At 47.1% G+C, this 21328-nt stretch overlaps 7 protein-coding genes across 7 annotated transcripts; 3 read left to right on the top strand and 4 right to left on the bottom strand.

The window, feature by feature from the left end:
• Positions 1–26: 26 nt before the first annotated feature.
• Positions 27–2609, bottom strand: SERLADRAFT_362195 (putative 1-pyrroline-5-carboxylate dehydrogenase; the record flags this gene model as incomplete). Its single annotated transcript, XM_007319854.1, has 12 exons — positions 27–212; positions 277–371; positions 435–547; positions 618–807; positions 873–1041; positions 1099–1468; positions 1522–1549; positions 1607–1657; positions 1717–1820; positions 1885–2085; positions 2144–2157; positions 2214–2609. 12 exons carry the CDS (start codon positions 2330–2332, stop codon positions 164–166), a joined length of 1503 nt encoding a protein of 500 aa, XP_007319916.1.
• Positions 2610–2922: 313 nt separating this feature from the next.
• Positions 2923–6480, top strand: SERLADRAFT_439458 (uncharacterized protein; the record flags this gene model as incomplete). Its single annotated transcript, XM_007319855.1, has 10 exons — positions 2923–3113; positions 3176–3302; positions 3374–4130; positions 4196–4548; positions 4600–4691; positions 4756–5228; positions 5290–5345; positions 5400–5486; positions 5543–5740; positions 5809–6480. The coding sequence occupies 10 exons, from the start codon at positions 2923–2925 to the stop codon at positions 6478–6480; spliced, it is 3006 nt and encodes a 1001-aa protein (XP_007319917.1).
• Positions 6481–6625: 145 nt separating this feature from the next.
• SERLADRAFT_370990 (uncharacterized protein) lies at positions 6626–8540 on the bottom strand (the record flags this gene model as incomplete). Its single annotated transcript, XM_007319856.1, has 7 exons — positions 6626–7197; positions 7249–7339; positions 7397–7455; positions 7517–7614; positions 7675–7777; positions 8134–8404; positions 8487–8540. The coding sequence occupies 7 exons, from the start codon at positions 8538–8540 to the stop codon at positions 6626–6628; spliced, it is 1248 nt and encodes a 415-aa protein (XP_007319918.1).
• A 658-nt stretch (positions 8541–9198) lies between these two features.
• Positions 9199–10860, top strand: SERLADRAFT_450446 (uncharacterized protein; the record flags this gene model as incomplete). The annotated part of the gene is made up of 8 exons (XM_007319857.1): positions 9199–9217; positions 9291–9316; positions 9377–9419; positions 9469–9553; positions 9612–9702; positions 9757–9891; positions 9939–10369; positions 10423–10860. The coding sequence occupies 8 exons, from the start codon at positions 9199–9201 to the stop codon at positions 10658–10660; spliced, it is 1068 nt and encodes a 355-aa protein (XP_007319919.1).
• A 349-nt stretch (positions 10861–11209) lies between these two features.
• Positions 11210–13689, bottom strand: SERLADRAFT_439461 (glycoside hydrolase family 27 protein; the record flags this gene model as incomplete). Its single annotated transcript, XM_007319858.1, has 13 exons — positions 11210–11242; positions 11331–11441; positions 11510–11853; positions 11945–12049; positions 12105–12201; positions 12272–12359; positions 12436–12615; positions 12678–12925; positions 12978–13089; positions 13148–13285; positions 13339–13428; positions 13482–13548; positions 13614–13689. The coding sequence occupies 13 exons, from the start codon at positions 13687–13689 to the stop codon at positions 11210–11212; spliced, it is 1689 nt and encodes a 562-aa protein (XP_007319920.1).
• Positions 13690–13832: 143 nt separating this feature from the next.
• Positions 13833–14127, top strand: SERLADRAFT_470985 (uncharacterized protein; the record flags this gene model as incomplete). The annotated part of the gene is made up of 1 exon (XM_007319859.1): positions 13833–14127. One exon carries the CDS (start codon positions 13871–13873, stop codon positions 14042–14044), a length of 174 nt encoding a protein of 57 aa, XP_007319921.1.
• Positions 14128–16924: 2797 nt separating this feature from the next.
• SERLADRAFT_393172 (uncharacterized protein) lies at positions 16925–17831 on the bottom strand (the record flags this gene model as incomplete). Its single annotated transcript, XM_007319860.1, has 2 exons — positions 16925–17724; positions 17776–17831. The coding sequence occupies one exon, from the start codon at positions 17533–17535 to the stop codon at positions 17245–17247; it is 291 nt and encodes a 96-aa protein (XP_007319922.1).
• Positions 17832–21328: the final 3497 nt, after the last annotated feature.

The raw sequence follows: 21328 nt of genomic DNA on the forward strand, positions 1-21328 counted from the left end.
ATGTGACCTTGCACTGGTATTGCATTGTTCAAGTTATTACGTGAGATGATTATTTTGAGAGTGCAAGAGTTGATATACAAGAACAGTCGAAAAAGCTTGTCAGATAGAGTACAGGTAGAATGATACACGTCATGAGAAGTACGCTGCCGTCACATCATAAATCCTACAGTTCATAACCAATGTTGACATGGACAGCTTTCACATTTGTGTAGCTGAAACGGCGCAAGCTGGAGATCAGGAAATTTCTAGCGATGGCAGGCATAGCATGTCACTTACTGTTCAAGAGCATACTCTCCAAGCTCACGACCTATACCGGATTGCTTGAATCCTCCAAAAGGAATCGCTACCTCAGAATGGTTAGCACAGTTGACCTTGAAAAATTGACATTGACGTTGTTAGTAGCATCTCAGCGTATTAGAATGGAAGATGCTCACCCATGCGGTACCGGCCTCGATACTGTGTGCTACTCGTATTGCCCTGTTGACATCTTGTGTGAACACACAGCAAGCTAAACCATATGAGGTATCGTTTGCTAGTTCAATGACCTCTGTAGGTAGGTGCATGCCTTCAGCACCTCCCATGCAAGATGAGTCGTAGACGCATACAACGACACTCACCTTCTTCAGTGGTAAACCTGGCGACAGCTGCAACAGGCCCGAATATCTCCTCTCGAACAATCTTCATACTTGGCTTACATTCTGTGAAGATCGTAGGCTGGATGAAGTATCCCTCAGTGCCATGCCTGGCTCCACCAATAAGCAGGTTCGCGCCGTCGCTTTTGCCTGACTCGATGTATCCCATGATACGCTGATATATATATGATTTTTTAGCACGCTTCGCTCAATGAGTAATTGACCTGATGCTTGACTCACGTCAAATTGTGTTTGAGATACCTGAGGACCTTGGTAGGTCGTCGTCTCGAATGGATCACCGAGCTTCAGAGTTAAGCTGTGCTCCTTGAATTTTTGCACGAACGTGTCGTAGATACCTGCTTGGATGAATATCCGAGAACCAGCAGTACATGTTTGACCATGGTTGAAGCTTCACATAAGATCAGTATAATGCTATAATGCTGTTCGACATTAGGGAGGTACTCACTAGATTCCGTGAGCAACCCATTTTACAGTTTGCTCCAAGTTGGCATCGTCAAATACAATACTCGGACTTTTCCCGCCAAGCTCAAGGCTGACGTTTTTGAGGTTGCTCTTTGCGGCAGCTTCCATGACCTTCCTGCCAGTCATGGTACTACCGGTGAAGGCAACCTTTTGAATGACCATGTGCTCGCTGATAGCTTGTCCTACGGTGTGACCATATCCATTGACGATGTTGAGAACACCAGGAGGGAACCCGGCCTCGTTGATTAGCGAACATAATCGGAGAGCAGTTAGGGGTGTTAGCTCGGAAGGTTTCAAGACCACTGCGTTTCCTGTGGCAAGAGCGGGACCAATTTTCCAGGTTAACATGTTGACTGTATCGATGTTTTTAGTACGTTTCTTAATGTGGATCTGGTGATACGCTCACGAGGAAAGTTCCAAGGAATGATCGCGCCCTGAAAAGATCGGCCTCATTATTTACATAAAAGCGAGAGATAAAGGAGAGCGCATACAACGACACCAAAGGGCTCATGACGAGTGTAGGCCATTTTTTTTTCAGTAGTCTAGAAAACAACGAAGTTTAATGATTAGATCAACAAAGATGATTTTCTGCCATACTTACCTCGATTGTTTTACCCTGTATCTTGTCTGCCCAACCTGCATAATAGCGGATAACAGCAGCTGAGCTTGGTAAATCAGCTGCCATAGCAACATTGTATGCTTTTCCTGATTGAAATAATAAATTTTCGTTTTCTAACTATGGAAAATAAATAAGTGGGATCGAACTGACCATTATCCAAAGCCTCGAGGGCAGCTAGCTCCTGCTGGTGTTGGTCCATGAGATCCGCGAGCTTGTTGAGCATTCTGCCTCGCTGAGCACCAGGGACTTTTAAACCCCATCGTTCTTTGTATGCGACCCTTGCAGCCTCTACTGCGATGTCGACATCTTTAGCAGTTCCAGCAGATATCTTGGTGAGCAATTTGCCATTGGCTTCAGACGGAAAGCATATAAGTACGATGATATACGAGTATCGAGATGATCAGCGTACCTGGGTTAATTACACTTAATCCGATCGCCTTGATTAGTACAGTGAAGTGCTAAGTGGCAGGGAAACGCACTCTATGGTCCCTCCCTCAACTGGCTCAACAAATTTTCCGTTGATGAAAAGACCGGTAGGCACCGTTGCGGTGCCCTTGAAGGTCGGTGTGTCGAACTGATAGACGAAAGTATTGGACATGGCTAGGTGAATTCTGTCAACAAGATTGTAAGGTGCAGCCGATGGTCTCACTGCTGCTTTATAATGGGGATGGCGCAGCCATCATTTCATTCAGGGAAAAGGACCGTGAAGGCGTCTCTCATTGTCATGTGGATTACCCGATAAAGCGCGATATGATAACAATATTGGTAGTAGCAGCAGGTCACCAGAGCAATGACACGCGAATATTATACCAGGAATAGGTATTGAGGAGTTCTGCGAAGACATTGGAAATCCAAACTCGCGCCCAGTGTGTTTTTGTTGACGTGTAGAAGACCTGTTATATCGACGTTTTGGTAAGCTATTGCTTCCCGATGAGCTGATTATTACACTCACTGCAGTTTCCTCAGCCCCCTTGGCGTAAGCACGGACATGGCAAATCTCATATCCGCTAATTATAATCCTGTATGCGAGTCAGTGCATAATCGCGTGACATACGCGCAAGCGTGATTATGTGCATGACGTGACGCGTCACACACGTGTCCCATTTACGATTCGCTGCCTAAGCCGTTGTCGGAATCTGACCCAAAAGCCAGTGACTCATTTTCTGGCATTTCTTGCGGAGAACCATCATGGCAGAGTATGAAATATCACCCATGGACGATAACAGCGACGACGATTTCGAATGGGAGGAAGTGGATGTCCCGAACCATGCACCTCAACTGCCAGCGGGCCAGGAGCTTGAGCTCCAGATAGAAGATCCGCCAGCGAGGGAAAACATAGAAATCACTCTCCTAACGCGTCCAAAGAAAGATGATGCCAAGTGAGTAATTCGCACTGGAATATTTATCAAACTTTACACTGTTTCTACTTGTTATTTTGTAGAAAGAAGTCCTCAGCCATATCACACGCAGATCGGCTCGTTCGAACAGAGTGTCATAAACTCCACACTATCTGTCTCCTTGCAAATGCACGCATTCGAAATCAATGGTTAAATGACGAGCTATTGCATGTCTGTCCTTCACTCAAACCTTTTCTGTATAACTTAATTGATCAATATGGACTCATTTCATTCTCTTATAGGCCCGCCTCCTTTCCCTCACTCCGCTCTCTATACAGAATGGCTTCGCGATGATTCACAAGTCTCGAATTCCAGACCCAAACAAGCGCGGTCGACTCTTTGAGTCTGCTATAACACGCCTCGTAGACTGGTGGACAGGTACATTCTTTTCGGTACTTCCTTCTGGTCATATCCGTAGCAAAACTTTTGATGAAGTTCAAAAAGAACTTTCAATGTTAACGCCAGACCAAGTACTCGACCTTGAAGACATTGATGACGACCTAGAAGTGGTGCGGAGTGAAAAAAGTCTTATGAAACATGCGTTGATGCAACAGGGTTCCCGAGATACTAGTGCACAGTTGTTCACTGCGCTTTGCAGAGCTTTAGATATCCCAGCTAGGTTGGTGGTCAGTTTACAGAGTGTCCCATGGCAGGCAGGAGTGGGCAAGCCCAAACCTAAGACAGTAAAGAAGAAGGCTGGAAAGGAAGTAGGTAAGGGCAAGGGCAAAGAAAAGGCTGCTGAAGAAGATCCGGAGGAGGCCGAGGAAGAGGACATGGAAGAAGTGGAGATTCCAACTAAGGTAGATTTGAAGGGAAAAGGGAAGGCAAATGATGCGAGTGGATCACTCCAAGGCAATGAGCAGAAACTAGACAGAACTAGCGCTGCGGATCACAAAGGAAAAGGGAAGGAAAAGGCTCAGCCTGTTATCAAACTTCGCAAGGCAAAAGGCAAAAGTTATGCCTCAGGTTCTTCGTCCAACCCAGTCTCTCATCTAAAAAGTAAGTGTTCGGTGGGCCAAAATTACCGATGTATGTTTATTGCTCACATCTCTCATATTATACAGGAAGTAATCCATTGACTATTCCACCTGTATTTTGGACTGAGGTCTTTTCCCGTGCTGATTTGCGTTGGCTCCCTGTTGATCCTATTCGAGGGATTGTCAATAAACGCAAAATATTCGATCCATTACCGTCCACATCGGCCGGACCTGCCAGCGCCACAGGCAGGCAGGAGAATCGCATGTTATATGTGATTTCCCTCGAGGAAGATGGCTATGGGCGCGATGTCACTCCCCGGTATGCACGGGACTACACGGCGAAAGTAGCAAAAGTACAAGGGGTCGGTAGTGGTGCTGGAGGTAGGCGCAAAGAATGGTGGGAGAGAGTAGTGAGGATAATTACAAGGCCGTATCGACTGGTAAAATATTCATCAAGTGATGAGCAATTACTGTGCTGATTTTATCACCAGGAAAGAGATGACCTTGAAGATGACGAGCTGCATAACCATCAACTGACGGAGGGTATGCCTACCACAATAGCCGGGTTCAAGGACCATCCTCTGTAAGCGGAACATTAGCAAGATTCTATATAATACACATCATTAATTTTAATCCTTCTCCTTTAGCTATGTTCTCGCGCGACATCTTAGACGCGAGGAAGTCATTGACCCACCCACTGAGCTTGGCAAATTCCGTGGTGAGCCCGTGTATCCGCGGTCATCCGTCATCTCCCTTAAAACCGCGGAGAATTGGATGAGGCAGGGGCGTAAGGTTCGCGAGGGCTGCCAGCCTATGAAGATGGTGAAACAGCGTGCTGCCACAGTTAACAAAAGAAGGGAGATCGAGTTGGCATTGGAGAGAGCAAGGGAGGATGGTAGTGGTGGAGCAGGGGAAGAAGAGATGCTGCAGGGAATGTATGCAAGAAGTCAAACGGAGCTTTATCAGCCTGAACCTATCATTGACGTTGGTGTTATCTCCTCTCCTCTTTCTGCATATCATCTTACCAAGGTTGTACAGGGCAAAATTCCCAAAAATGATTTTGGGAATATCGATCTATACGTCCCCACGATGCTTCCAAAGGGCGGAGCACATATTCCATGTACGTGCAACGCATTAGTTATCTAGCCAATCCTCGCTTTGACATTTGATTTTTTTTTTAGTCAAAGGTGTTGCCAAGATTGCAAGAAAGTTGGGCTTTGACTACGCAGAGGCCGTCGTAAGTCATCTGATCAGCAGGTTAACCCCCATTCGCACTTATGACGGCTGGTAGACTGGGTTTGAATTTAGAAAGCAAAGAGCCAATCCGGTTATTGAAGGTATTGTAGTAGCATCAGAGAATGAAGCCGTTTTATTGGAGGTAGGAATAGAATGCCTGCTAATCTTAAAGCTATAATACTCACTCCGGCTATTTAGGCATACTGGGAAGCTGAACAGAATGCGGAGGAGAAAGCTCGCATAAAACGTCAGGAACAGGTCCTTAAACGTTGGACGCGCCTCATACATGGTCTTAGGATAAGACAACGCCTTCAAAAACAATATGCCACAGATCCAGAAAGGGAGCAACCAGAACTACATTGGGTTGACAAGCAGGCTCCGGAGGTTGGAGAAGAGGTACATCGTATTCAGTCACGATGCGACCTTGAAAAGATGCTGATCATAATTCTTGTGATATGGAACAGCCCGGTGGATTCCTCACCACTGCAGATGATGTCGTTAAACCTTTTCAGCTACCAAAGTACCATCATACTGCCCCTACTTCCTCTTTTGAGCCTCCCCTCGCCGATCGAGGGGACCAGATGCTGCAAGATAGTACTACCGCCACAATTGACTCAGTTATGGCTGTTGACGATCAAGGGCCCTCATCTGTCGATCACAGCGCGCTTGATATAGACGTTATCATTTCTGATATCCAGCCTCAGCGCCGAAATGGTGCACCGATTACTATGCGTGAACTGGCTGAGGGCGACGCTAGAAAACAAGAAGTAACGAACAACTCACCAGTGAAATTTGTTAGCGATACTGCGACAGCGGATACTGCGGAATCCAGCAGAAGCAATAGTGCATTGAAGAGTTCACTTGCCACAGCTAGCAAAAAGAAGGGTGACACCAATACTGCATCCGCGTCTCGGTCAACCTTGCGCAAGACGGCGAAGAAGAGAGCAAGAGCCGACAGTTTGTCGGATGATGATAGTAAGCAGACTTCACCCCAGAAGAGGGGTCGGAAATCCGCCACATCCACCCCTATTCCTACCCCGAGCAGAGTACTGCGTCCTCGTGGCCCGAAGAGCGCGGCGAAGGTCCAGCAAGAAATGGAAATGGAAATGGCATACAGAGAAGCAATAGCGGAATAGATTTAACTTACACCTTCTTAAATACACTACAGGTTAGCTTGGATAATGACATCTTGTACATGTACCTGCCTATTGTACTCAAGTAATTTACTAAACAATAAGCCCCTATACGACAAAGCCGCGACGTGTTTTAGTACGCACAATTTTATGAAGTCAAGTCCGTCACCACTTCCGCATCCCCGCCTTCCTTTATGTCTTCGTCTTCTTTCACATTCGTATCTTCTTGGACCTTCGCGTCCCCATCTTCCTTCATATCCTCACCAGCCGGAGGTGATGGTATTAAACATGCGAAAGTGAGGTAGGAAGTATGACCTCGCACTTCTCGCATAGCCTTCGATACATTCATCTTCGTCTGCGATGAGGACGGCATCGAATCTGTCGGACCTGCGAACCCCGAGCTATCTGGCTGATCCAAGGTTTGGGCCCCAACTTGCTCGGATTCATCTTCTGAATCATGAGCTTGCCCGTCGTCCACTTTAACTCTCTTGGACCCGTCTTCTCGTACCGGCTCTTCATCCGCACTGTCATCCCTTCTTCTTTTGCTGTTATCGGTGTCTACAGCGCTCCGTCCCCTCGAATTAGCAATTTGCCGTTGTCGCTTGTCCTCCCGCTTTTGCTCCGACTTACTCAGTTTATCAATGATTTCGTTTAGAGGACGTGGTTGTGGGATTTGATAAACCTCGTGCGGTCTTATTAGAGTCTCATACATAGTGATACCTGCAATGATGAGGGCAAAGTACGAGCTGCTTAGCATTTAACAAAACATACCAGTGAACCCTAAATCATTTAGTGCGCTGACAGTCCTCAAAACTTGCTCTATACAAGGACTGAAACAGCATATTCGGGCGATACGGTCCTTCTTCAAAACCCACAATTTTATTCATAATGACAGATAAAATAGACGCAACAAACTTACTCTCAGCGCCTTTTTCGCGTGCCCCACGGCGTCCCATGGCGCTGGCAGGTCAAGGAATACTGCAGTAACATCGGTGCTTGAGTAATGATATTATGTATAACGATAAGCAGCCTGACATACCCGAGTCCGCTATGTTCGTGACAGTAAATCCGGCTTTGCAGACATTACGATGAGTAAGGGTCACAGTATCTGACATTTCATGGAGGATGAACTCTGCTCTAATATGCATACCGGTGAATTTTTGCCAAGTGCTCATTTTTGGGATAATAACCGCGTACCTTGCCTTATTGGCCCTTGCCTCGTGAAATTCATAGGACCATAAATGGCCAGTGGTACCGATTGTTCTCACCACGGAGTGAGAGAATGACCCCGAACCGGTACCTTCGAGAGAAATGTCAGGGTTCTGATTGTGGTGTTGGAGGCTGTTCCGTGAGAGTTTGTTACGTACCTAGAAGATTGTGACCAGGTGAGAGGGTATAAGAAGACGTTATAATTGAATGGTAAGAGGAAACAAGATTGGCATCGTGCAGAACGATCTAATGCCCTCAGCTAGCTCAGATCACACACGACTCAGGATCTGCTAGCTGGATGACAACTGAAAAACCGTCAGAAGACCCACGAAACGGCACGTGTATCCATCGTGGCTGCACCGGAACCGATTACAAACCGTTCACGATGGCGCATGAAAGACAGACTCACGCTCCTTGAGAGCAACTCAATGGTTTACTGTCACATACCAGCTTCAATGACACGGCTCCCCGGTTTGATGTCCAACCACGAGGTAATGAAAGCTATGTCGGCAAGATATAGAATTTGGGTGCGATGGGGCAAAGCCATAGTCCAGAGTTCAGGCGTGGGCCGCAGGATATGGAGGTATCCCTTTCCATTGCGCGGCACGACTTTTGAACCGTAAGGAACGCCAACGAAGTCTGATTGACGAAAATTTCCGTATTTGCTGTTATAATCCTTGCCTGGAGTGATTATCAATGGTTGGATTGAGTCTCGAGTCTATAAAAATGACGACGAGCAAGTGGAATTACGTCTCAGCCGACTGGATGGAAATGGAGAGTATTTTAGGCTAGGTACTTGCCTGCCATATGATGACCGTGTCACCCGCAGCAACCTCTCGAGCTGTGGACCACATTTGAGAAAATAAATATGGCGATACTCCAGCGAAAGTAAGGTGAACAAAGACCCGGAGTTGTCGTACAGATCCTGGTCAGATGACAATGGATGTCGTAAATATATAAGATTGAGGTTGTCCACGGAATCTGGCGAACGCCCGAGCCAAACTTTCGGTTAAACTTTTTATGCACGTTTCGGCTGACTTTTGTATAGAGTTAGCAAGGAAATATATACCCAGCTAGATGACTTACTGTGTTATAATGCTGCAGGTTGCAGACCTTGGCCTGGTGGCTGGTGACAGTAGAAAATTAAAATGAGCGCGTCCTTGGTTCGCGCGGCTCGCGTATTGGGCCTTTTCCTTTTGGCGACAATGCCCTCATCTCCCCAATTGCAAAGCTTGGACTGCTGGCATTTAATTGCGTATAACCTTGGACAGCCAGTGCCTTGTGGCCTGATATAAAATTCCGGATAGGAAAGCCTGTTAAAAAGCATGGTTAAGGCTAGTTCAGCGGCAGTTCTTTACCTGGGCCACTGGCGGCAGCGCGGTTTATAGATATAAAGCCTCATATCCCGCGTTCGTTCTTCCTTCTCTGTTTCGCACTCCTCCGAATCCTCGTAATATCCATCCTTGGTTTGCGGACCAGCACTTTGACGCTCGCATATTTCTCTTTTCAACTATGAACTCCACCACGCCGTGTGTGTCATTCAGTATGTTCTTTCTTTATCTTTCCCAATGTCCCATCGTCCCATTTTTGACGCTCAAACCCAGTTGGCATCGTGGATTTTTCGCAAGACGTGAATAAGTTTTCTCGCCTGCTAAATAACACTTCCACTTGACACAATGCCTTCAAATAGGCACGTTGGTTGTTCCTTTCAGAGTCCGTATCGGATCTCTTGGGTAAGATGTGTCAATTGCCCCTCACTCGACCGCACTCAGCGTTCGTCAGGCTTCGAGCCTCGTGATTTGGTAGGTCGGCCATCCTTGGAGCTCGTTCATCCAGACGAGTTTCGTCGGATCAGAAAAATGCACTAGTGCGTGTGCATCATCTGGTGCACATACCTCACAATTAATTATCCCAATGCCCTCTAGTGATACCATACGACAAGATAAGGCCGCAGTCCTAGCTTATCTACGCTTAAAGCATAAAGACCCATACAAAGGTTACATACTTTGCGCTGTTGTTCGTCTGATGTCTTTTTGTGTTTGACCGTCGCTCACACCATTCCTGTACTAGTCTAGGACGGTCGTTCATAACGTCCTTGTGGGCAGTGTATCTTTTGCCGCTCCTGGAGCCAAAGCTATGCACAACGCTTCGACTGCACAGGAAGTCGAAGTTGTCACTCCATCTGCTAAAGATTTCGAGCTAAGAGTGAGCATCTTTTAACGAAGCTTACACCTTTGTCTTATACCCTACAGCGATGGGGTGATCCATCTCCGATGCCTCCTAGCCCCGTACCTGAAATAACGTTACCTGCAATAATCACCGGTGCACCACCACCTAAAGCAGGCGGACCAGCAAAGGAGAAAGAAGCGAGTAACAAGAAAGACCCTGAGCTCGAAGTCATCACTTTCTCCCCACTGCCTACTCAGTCCGTCCGCACCGCTCTTATCCTAGACCGGTTCACCGTCAACTGCACTGTTATATATTGCTCAAACGACCAGCTTCTCTCAACTACACATGCAATGGGTCGTCCATTTTTTGATTTTGTTGTACAACGGGATGAAGAAATAGTGCGCAGCTGGATTGACGTCATCAAGGCTTGGGGTGTCAATGAACGGGGACAACCAAGCGATGGAGGCTTTGGCTTTGGAAAGTTCAAGCTGTTCGCCCAGGGCCGAGATTCTAGGTATCGTCTCCGTTTTATTGTCTTTACCCCTCTAACCTCGACAGCCCCCTTAGTTCACGTCAATCCGAGCCAACTCCATCGCGACACAGACGTGGGTCACACGCGCGCAGCAGCTCTAAAAACCGTCCTAGTCGATCACACGCATCTCACTCCGGACCAGCCTCTTCTTCCTCACGCCCGAAGCCGTCCCGCAGTTCTCCAACATCACCGACGGACGATGAAAGACCTGTCGATGCAATATTTTCGGCGCACTCCGATGGTATCCTTGTGATCCTCCGCACCACCTCATAGTCTAATTGGTTCGCCAACGCACGCACGTGTATTCCTATTGATCTCCCACCGTGCGCCCATGATATCCCCGCCCTCTCCACTCCTCTCTATGATTTATTTGTTATGAATTGCTTTCAGGGTATTCTAGTTTTTTGGTATCGAATTCTCGCCAGTATGCGTTCGATTGAATGTTTTTGTCAGTGTATGCTATTGTTCGTTAGCCTGATCTGCACGAAATATAACGCTTAGATTATGCATAGATATCCCCGAATACTCTCGATAGAATATCGTATGCTCTACATGGCAGCCTCACAACCGCTGGCTTTTACATGCGGTCTGGTAGAAGACATGACTGCAAAAATTCTCAGCGCTCAGAGTGACATGCTGTGGACACCGAATGATCAACTGTCGTGGGGCTCATCTTGGTTACTGACGTTATCATGTTAGCCATTGTAGGGTTACTTTTGCTGGCACACCGCAGGAGATAAAACTATTTCACTGTATTGCACTCCGTGTCCACCTCGCCGGTACCACAAAGTTGGTACGAAAAAATAATTTGTGGACTACCCGCTATTCGTTTCGACAGTAGCAATTCTCGAATTGCTGAAGAAGCGTTCCATACACGATACTAATTTACATACAACTGTCATCATCACTTATACTATAGCTCGGTTTGTACACCCAAGCCCACCATGTCAGGAGCCCAGGCGTTGTTCGGATTCGAAAATTCAACTGTATTGTTGGCGCCAGGAATAAAATCAGAGAGGCCAACGTAGTATCCGCTGAACTTGATGTCCCAGCTCTAGATGAAGAAGTTTAGGTCAGCCTTCCAACATGATACTTCTGTTCGGCCCATCTGCACCAACGCACCTGTCCTGAAATGGGCATTTGTACCTGTACTGCCTCGCCTCCGTTGACAGAGACCCATGCATTCCGACAGTTCGAACATGCCGTATTAGTGAATGTGTAGTCTGCGTTGATATAATCGAGCGAAACCAGCTTCGTGCCGCCCGTAGTCCCCCCATCAACGTTGGTGAATGTCAAAGTCCCGCCCATACCAATATACCCAACGACTGTTACAGTAGAGTTCACAACGCGAGTGGAAGCACCTCCAGCTATGACGCTACTAGACGCGGCCGCAGGATAGTAGAAGAATGATGGCGCTGGTGCTTCGGCTCCGTCCGCCAGTTTCAAGACCAGTGAGCCATGTGCAGCTACATTTGAAGTATAGCTGAATTCAAAATTCATGTCAGAACGGTAGAGAGTATAATGTAAGTTGTACTACTTGCTTTGCCTTGATAAGACCTAGATTGTCGCCAGTCCATAAATCAATCGCCTCCGCAGACTCGAAGCCAACATCTGAAAGATCAAAAGTAAGAGAGCGCGAGCTGTTTTGCCAATTTAACAGCACTAACGGTGGGGTGGGGTTAGTACGCTGCCGGAAATACACACCAATCTCACACACCTGCGACGGTAGAACCATCGGCCAAAGGACCAGCCCAAACATCATAGTCATTGGTGTAGCGCCTCTTGAACGTTATTGATGTTCCGAGTGGATCTTGCTAAAAGGGTAACCAAACATGGCATCATCAATAACTTGACATAGGATAAGGAACCAGCAGTATTATCCACGTTCAGTGCAATAATCCTAGTATTTTTTAGGATCGTGAGAGTGGACTCAGCAGGACTAGTCAGATCTGTTGACACCAGAAGGGGAGACCTGATTCAGGAAGGTCAAGCTTGAGCCATTTTTTCCCAGTTTGATTCATATGAATAATCAAGATAGAGATGCTCACTTCGCCGCAGCCCAAAAGGCAAAATGGCTTGCTTGCTCAGCAACGCTCAGGCCTTCGTTTCCAACTTCGAGAAGATCGAGGTCATTCCAGGCTCCGGGTCCTGCGAAGCCTGTTATAGGAACTACCTGATTGATGATACGGAAGACGTTATCCCAAGATGGAGGTGGGCCTATGTCGTTCCTGATACACGTTTGATGAGCCGATTGGCTGTCTTTACGCGTCTTGAAAAGAAGTGAACATACGCTATCCTCCATGAGTTTCCCACTGCGGGGGCCCATCGGGCGGGATCTTGTACGCCCCATTCACACATAGAAAACGCGACAGGTCGGCCGGTTCCCGCCAGAGCATCGCGCATCGCTGTGTAATGAGGCTTAGATTTACTTGAGTCTGCATTGTTTGATGAAGGAAAAGAAAACACGATTACCTCCAGGCGGATAGGGGGATAATCATCTACAAAATCGGTTGGGCTAACTGAGTAGCAGTTGTCATACTTAGGGTATACTTTAGGGGTCTCTTCACGACAAAACATTTATAACACGTACCTTCAAATAGTCAGCACCCCACGAGGTGAACGTTTTTGCATCAGATAGTTCATAACCGAGGCTTCCAATCCAGTGAGCTTGACCATTGACAAAATCGCAGGAGTAATATCCGCTATAATACAGTTATAGAAGGTTACACATGGGAGTCTAGAAAAGCCACTGAGACGCACGCATCGCTGTAAACACCAAACTTGAAGCCCAGGCCGTGAACGTGCTGGCCGAGAGCAGGTATTCCAGAAGGAATGCGTGTTTCATTCCAAGTTATAGTGCCAGAAGCAGTGCGGTTTGTCCCTTGCCATCCGCAGTCACTGAAAACAGTATGTAAGACAAACTTTCATTCCAGTAGAGAATGGGAACATACAAATTGAAATATTCATAGCCTAAAGATTTTAGCCCAGTATCAATGAGATTGCTTGCAGCTGTCAAGTACTGTTCTTCTGTAGTGGAGCATCTATAGAAGTGAACGAGTTCAATGGGAAAATGCTGAACCGTGAAGTGTCGTACAGGAATGCATTATAAGGGTTCCATCCCATCGCAGGAGTCCTTTCCAGATCATTGTTCAAGCCAACGACTATTTGAACAAGGAATAGAATGTTCACAATGTTGCGCAAAGGAATCATGAGTGGATATCCAAACATGCTAGTGCTTGAAGTGCGACGAAAGTTTCCGAGTCAGAGAAAATATCAAGACCAGGGCTTTCCAGAATCTCCATAGCATTTTTCACTTTTACTTGACGTGACGAATCAGAGGAAGGCTCACGGGCCGCTCACAGGGACGTATAAGCCTTCGGTGATCGTATGATGGTGCCCAGGGTGTCATGTGCGAGGATACGGGGTCATATGGGCTAAATCATGGCGGGTGTTGAGAATCATTGCCTTAAGACACGATACATAATGGTCAATGGGGCCGTTCCAGAGAGAATGTTGAACGTGATCACCCACTACACGACCAAGAGACAAATTAGACGCCTAAAAGTGAACATGGAAATGGATGGCACTCCGCGAGGTAAATACTATTTACAGCATGACGCGACAACCCAACTTAGAACATTCAAGTTGCTCGCATAGAAGAAAATTCATCTCCTACTGGTTCGACCGATCGTCGGTGTCAAGGCAGAAAAACATACACGGACGAATCACACTGCCGGTGTCACTTTCAAAAAGGGAAGGTGTCGCGAGATATATATGGACGAGTTATGCAACTGAGTACGTGAAGACTACCTGCAGTGGAACCTTGAACCCAGACTTGGCCGCACCTTGAACCTTACAATGACAGTTCCTCCGTCTCCCAATGGAGATGAATGCATGAAGGGCGTGAGACATAGCCCCGTCAAGTGAGTATAATCTCGGGTGCTGTAGAAATCCTACTATAGGCCATGGTAAGTGCGACCTGTCGATTATCGTGATTGCGCTTAGCTATCTTCATTGAAGTTAGGTTCATACACAATTTACACAGTCCGTCGGGAGCCATCGCAGAAATAAACTAAAGGATGGGAACTCGGACAACGCAGATAGTTTTCCGTGGAAACCTGAAACTTCGATTACGGTATTAGTTAACACAGAGAATCAGAGGAATTCCAAGCCTCATCATTGAGTTCAGGACCGGGTAAGAACGACGACCGTCGGAAAGCTTCTGGCGGTGCGGAACGACTGATCCGTTGGCATGGTCTGTGATTTTCGATGATAGGATGCTCTCAGGATATTCGAGGTGTTGAATACATGTATATGACAGATTTTGTGCTGTTTTAATCAAACTAGGTGTTTGATATCGAGGACGATAAAACAACAGGCACTAATATACTTACTAACGAAGGCATGAAGAGTTAATTTGGAGTAACTAGCCTCCAAAGGGTGGTTGTTCCACAACAATTGTCCAGGTGCGGAGGGGTAAAACGTTTTAGCTGAAGCAAACAGACATACTAATTACTGCACATTACTCACCATTTTCGATACCATTTATGACAAACACCTTGAAAAAGCGAATCTAGGACGCTGCCAATGCCAGTTGCCACTGTCAACAGGCCACCTCTTAGGCTGGTATACGAAGAAGGAACGGTAATTTCGAGTGACACTTACTTACAAAGTCTACTTGACAAGAACAGTGCGGTGGAGATGAAGACACGGTGGGCAACACGAAGGTGGAGACATTGATGCGGCGCTGAAGCCAGCGGTTCAATAGATCTAAATTCGTCCCGAAAACTTGGCTTCAAGGAAAGAGGTTGCACTCCCTGGATCACAAAGAGAATGTGTCAGTGGGAATAACACAATATACGACATCATCGCATGATAGATATCTAGGAGAGCTACACAAACATTTCACTTTCAGGGTTGATAAAAGGAGATGCGTCGAGTGAGGGCACGGCGGATTTACTATTCGTAAGACTTCGCTTTGAATGTGCTTATATATGTACTATTGTAAACATGGAGGAGCTTTGCAAGTCGGAACAACTTTGAAACGAGACAAACTGCCAGCTGGCACGATGATATTTGAAGCTCAGCGGCATTTACCGATTTACGACCTCTTCGGGTTGGTTCATTGCTGGTGACCTGTATGAAATACAATGTTGAAAAGCTTGAGAAGATATCTTGAACGCTCTACAAATATGCTGACTATCCAAGTGATGGGGCTGTAATGCCTCATACTGGGTTACATTTACATATTTTCGCGTGTCAAATACTACGAGAGGACATCCGGCCACAGTAATTTAGAGGGTCGAAATATGTGCCCTTTCAAAGCTGGGTACATTCTGAAAAAATCAGACATACGCTCATGTTTCCTGAGATCTCTCCTGACTAGCCTCCTGTTGACCCAGCTGTGCACAAGTTAGCATTAGGCTAATTTTATGTGTAAGTTTTTAGATTACTCACACCGTGACACTGTTCTATTCTAACGCACAATGAAAATCAGTTATTGCTGGACAGTGATCCGTAGTCCTGTGCATTGCGCAATCCAGAAATGCCTACGGGTATTTCCAAACAGGCTTCGAGTTTCTAAGATGTCTCACAGTGAACCAGACCCGCAGCTACGTCACGATGCGAAAATCCTTCGAAAATGACTTGCCAAAGGCTAAGAGATGGTTAGCAATCGTGCGCACATTCAAAATGCATTTACAGGAGCAAGGAGAACGCCTGATTCGCCGCGCTGATTCCTCCCATCACCCACGTGTTTTCCATTTTGAAGGCTGGCAGTGTCATTATCAAGGTTACTGCCATCTCACTGTAAACTCGATTTACGGCGTAAAATGCAAACACTATTCGTTAGCAGACAACGCTTTCACTTATCAGCGTCTAACGCCATCCTTTGGATTTGAAGCTGCCGCCAATCAAGGACACGCTTATCTAAATCGGAATTGACAGGGAGAATGCTATCTGCTTGTGACACATCTAGCATCATAGCCTTCGCAAGCTACTATTGCGGGTGGTGCTCCAAGAACAAATCGGACGATCACCGGGTGATAGAGGTCCTGCTATCAGCTATCTCTATGTTCTGGTCCTCCAATTAAGTTTACATACTTCTACGCGCTTATATTCGATGCAACGGGCCATATTAAGGTCATAGGGGCTTGCGGATTGAACGGAGAAAAGTCTACTTTGGTTTAAAACTGAAAGGACCATGATGGATTCTATCTCAGCCAATAGCGGTGTCGTGCATACCGGATATCATCTGATCTTCCGCACTCTTTGGAAATGAGTCACTAAGGAGCGCTTTTGTTTAGGACCAACTTTCAATAAAAGTTGTGACCAGAAGCTTGCTTTAGCAATCTCCCTTTTTCGGATTCTTCGAACCGAGGGCGTTCTCGATGTCAGGCACGATTGCAGACTGTTCTGACGCATACCTCACTGACGTGGCCTGCGGTTTCTCACTATGACATATCAAGTTGCTGAAATGAGTTGCAAGCATGCTTAAGAAGAAGTCATCACTCCCATGTATGGTTGGTTTTATAGGTCAACGCAGTGATCACTGTTCTGTGCCTGAGGTGCACGAATATCATACCTATGTACTAGCTTAGATATGCTGTAACTGAATTTCACCCGATAGACGATATACCTAGCTGTGACCCATCCGGACCGCTCATATGAGGCTAGGTGTTACTCATTCCATGCGCTCTCGTCGTATCAAGTGACAAATCGCGTGTGCCCTAGACGCGATTCGTCTCCGATCGTTCAAAGTGTTGCACCGTCTGTGCATGTGCCGAGGCACATTATAGATATCGATTCTAGTAGTACGGCAAATCAGTTTGGTGGGGAAGATAGTCTGCCTCAACTACTCAGCGCCCTTTATAATATTTGGTAGAGTGGATTTTGGATGCATAGCTGAGGGCCGGATTTTTTGGCTCCATTCTCCTGGATATAGGTACTTCGAGTCTAGTCGAGTACAGGCTTGTGTGCTTCAGCCTCAGCGAACACTTTACATTTCCATGCGGCGTCGTTTCCGGGCCAAACATCTTCATTGACCTCGATCGATCCTGCATCAAGTTCCGGCCTGTAAGAAAACGCGACTCGTTGCTGTCAGATATGATGATTATCTTGCAATCCCGGGGTAACGAGCAGAACCACATGTATGATATGCTGGTTTATTGAAGAGAGCTGTGCCACCAAAGATCGGCTACCATGTAACTTGAAAGCAAGACACAAAAACTCTATACGAGCCTAAGCTTCGAAGGATCACATCGATTCACCCGTGGCTGGAATCACGGTAAGCTTTAAAATATGACATTTCACTTACAATGAACTGTTAGCTTAAGGGGCTACATGATGTGAGGCCGTGTAACGTTCCAGAGTCGTTTAAAAACACTTACACCGCACACAAGCCACGCATGTGGTCACGAGTAACTCCAACGATAGCCGAGTTAAAAGAACATTTTTATCAAGGACTGTGCAAGCATTTGCTCTCGACGTAAACGCCATGTGGAAGAATCAGCGTGTTGGATGTGCTTTGGAAGTTCCAAATCTACAAAACGTTGGATTCGAAATGTATGCAGTGACTTGAAACGTACCTGCATTCACTGCAAGGGTTGTGGAACAAACACCACGACTTTTGAGCAAGGTTTCTTGAAGAATGTCAGCAAAAAACAGCTTAAAGACGCCTTCACTGCAGGTTAAGGAACGGCCGCATGGCCCGGGTGTTTCGCAATTAGGCGTCCGTGGCTTTGCAAGTGGCACGCTGGCACGATGTTTGACCTCGTTCTATAGATGAAATGAAATCGCCTTGATAGGCTTGTCGAGGATTTCCAGCGGAATGAATGTTAATGGATATGCATCAGCTCACCAATGACTGCACGATACCATGCAGAACAGGGCGCGTGTTCCAGCAGTGCCTAAAACTATAACAGTACCGCGCCGTTGCTCTCGACTCCTTGTTTACGGTATTTTTACCCACGGTGCACTTGTTTCCTCACCACCAGTTTCAGGACTCGGACCTTCTTTGCTCGCTGTCGTCGACGATCTGCTCGCCCTCTTCTAACTTCTGCTCGCCGTTCTCGCCGACAAAGACCCCTTCAAGATAGGGCGCTCCTTATATTTGATGACCTGCTCTGCGGGTCGTTTGGCCTTCCAATGACTCCTCGTCTAAGGCCTTTCGCTACTTCGTCAAAGCGCCCTTTGTCCGCCATCTTTCTAGGTTCCCTCCCATCCTCAGACAATCTCCCAGATCTTCCAGAACCACCAGAAAGTCCGAGTGCACTCTCAGCAACTGGCTCTGGTCTTCCTTCACCACCTGCTACAAATTCTACTGGTAGCGGATCTACTGGCGACAATAACAGCAATAAAGCCGGTAGCCTCCGCCAGCGGCCGGTCTCTCTTTCTAACATGAATATGCCATCAGGGAATTATGACAAGTTTATCAGCTCTACGAATTCTAGAATTCCGCTCGAAGAAGAGGATGATGACGAGGATATCGGGAATGGAGAAGATGACACTGCTCGACTTGATCTGAGGCGTTCTCTTAAGACATCAAACGAAAATGTTATGGCTTTGCAGCGAGTCAAGAGTCTGACTCAACGCAATCGTATGGTGAGCTTCTCCCTTGCTTCCAGCGTCTGTATTCACTAAAAAAATACATCTTTCTACCCTTTACCACCAAACACGTGTTACTCAATCTTTTGATTTTCTCTTTGTATCATGATAAAATCACCCTTTCACCAATAATGGGATGTATGGCGACGCCTTATTATTCGATTTCGATGCATATATGCGCCTTTCACTCATCGATCTTCAAAATATCGTGCTCGATTATATGATCACGATCCATGTAAATACAGGCTATAGACAAACTCTCTTCTTTTTCTCGTTTAAACACCCCATCACCGTCTCATGCCTCCCGCGCTTCTCGCTCTCCGATTCCTCCAGTTACCGCAGCCTCTTCCTCTTCGTCCTCTTCTGCAGCTTCCTCATCTCGTATCTCTTCTCACTCATCCTCACGCATATCATCTCATTCGCATTCTCAATCTGCACCACAACAGCCTCGCCATAACGATAATGTTCTTTCAGGCTCTGAAACAGAGCGTGAAAGTCAGCGGGCATCCAACTCTGAATCTCTCTCGTATTCGTCTTCTGATGCCACACCGCCTTCCTCTATATCTATGTCCCGGGCACCAAGTAGTATGCGACAGCGACGTATATCTGCACCAGCCTCTCCTGGTAAAGCATTGGCATCACACAGGTCACGCTCGCCATTGTATAGACAGCCATCCCCTGGTCCTTCACGCACACCGCGCAAGAGGGTGACGACGACAATGTCTGCGCCGGATGAGAACGGCGAGTTGCCAAGGGATGTGACGGGTGCAGCGCTGGCCGCTGTGGCGTCGTCAAGACGAAGTCCATCAGGGAGTAGCGGTAAGAGATCAAGGCAGCCTCTACCTAGAGAATTTAGGCATGGTGATAGGAGAAGTTTGGATGGTAGAGTACGCTTTCCTGTTCTCTTTTCGTATCGTGTGCTAAAAATTATTAACAATCCTTAGGCATCAGTTGAACCAAGCACACCACATCGATCTCATCGAGATAGTGGGGAATATGTGACTTCTAGTAACGTCCACACGTCACCTCGATTCGCGGGTTCCAATGGTAATAGTACCACTTCAACCAGCACCATTTTGCAACGTTCGCCTCGTGGTCCACGTAATAATCGATCGTCAACTGTGCGTGAACTAACAAGACGACATCAGACACGCTGGTTGTCTGAAGATCTCTCTGCACAGGCTGATGATGATCCTGATCACAATCCACCAAACGGCTATGGGAGGCGGCAAGTGCAGAGAGGTGGGAGCACGGATAGCTCGTTAGGAGCTTTGAATGGCGGGCGTAGTTTGGTGGCTGAAGGTTTACGGGCGGCAGGAATCAAGATGAAAAATCAGCCAGGTGATGATATCTTTGGAAACGCAAGCGGCAATGTGGCCGATAACTCCGCAACGTTGCTAAGGCGTGCAAAATCAAGTGCAGCAAGATCCTCGATACCAGGAAGGGTGGGATGGGATGATGGGGGAGAGGATGAACGAAGTCGAACGAGTGGGGGGTCGAGCTCAAGAGCGGCTGAGGGTGTAGGTCCACCCCTGTCATCTAGAGTGCCAACCACACGCATGTCGGATCCGAGGGCACATGCAAGTCCGGCCGAAAGAGACAATTGGGCAGGCGCTTCAAGGACTACATCAAGGCCTGCAACTTCGATGGCAGAGCTATATCATGGAGAGGATGGGAGTGCGGTAAGGGGTGGTTTACGTTCCAAGAGGTCGACATATACGGTACTAGACCGGGACAGACCAATGACAGGAGGTTCCATGATGGACACGAGATCATTATCCCAACAACAGGCTTCGAACCATCCATCGCTTACATCATCTGCTGGCCAAGACAGGACGTATAATACTCTTTCACTGAGTAAGCGTCATACCTCGATGACGCCACTTGGGAATGGTTCAACTTCTAGTATTGGAGGTGCACAGAACAACTCGGAGCACACTCGCTTAATGCTGGAGTCTTTGTCCATGTTCGAATCCCAACTAAACCGCTTACCTGCTATGGGTACGACGACAACGGTGACAGTACCAGAACTATACAGACATGCTGAGACCATCGTCCACGCTTCGGACAAGCTGAATAATCTTTTGAGGTCGGGGACCAATAGGGCGCTGGAAGAGCAGATTGATGCAGAGGTAGGCGACGAGGTGGAAGATGGGCGGAATCAAGGTGTAGATCTGGTTGAGATGTGGAGGAGAGTTGGGGGAGAGTACAGGGAGGGCTTGCGGGTGAGTGATGAGATTGTGCGGACGGTTACGGGGCTCTTGCTTGGAGTTGGTAAAGTGCTGAGGGAGGCTGCATCCGCTGGCGGAGACGATGGGCAGCAACACCTGCGGAGTG

The sequence above is a fragment of the Serpula lacrymans genome, assembly GCF_000218685.1.
Source record: "Serpula lacrymans var. lacrymans S7.9 unplaced genomic scaffold SERLAscaffold_8, whole genome shotgun sequence".
Classification (NCBI taxonomy): domain Eukaryota; kingdom Fungi; phylum Basidiomycota; class Agaricomycetes; order Boletales; family Serpulaceae; genus Serpula; species Serpula lacrymans.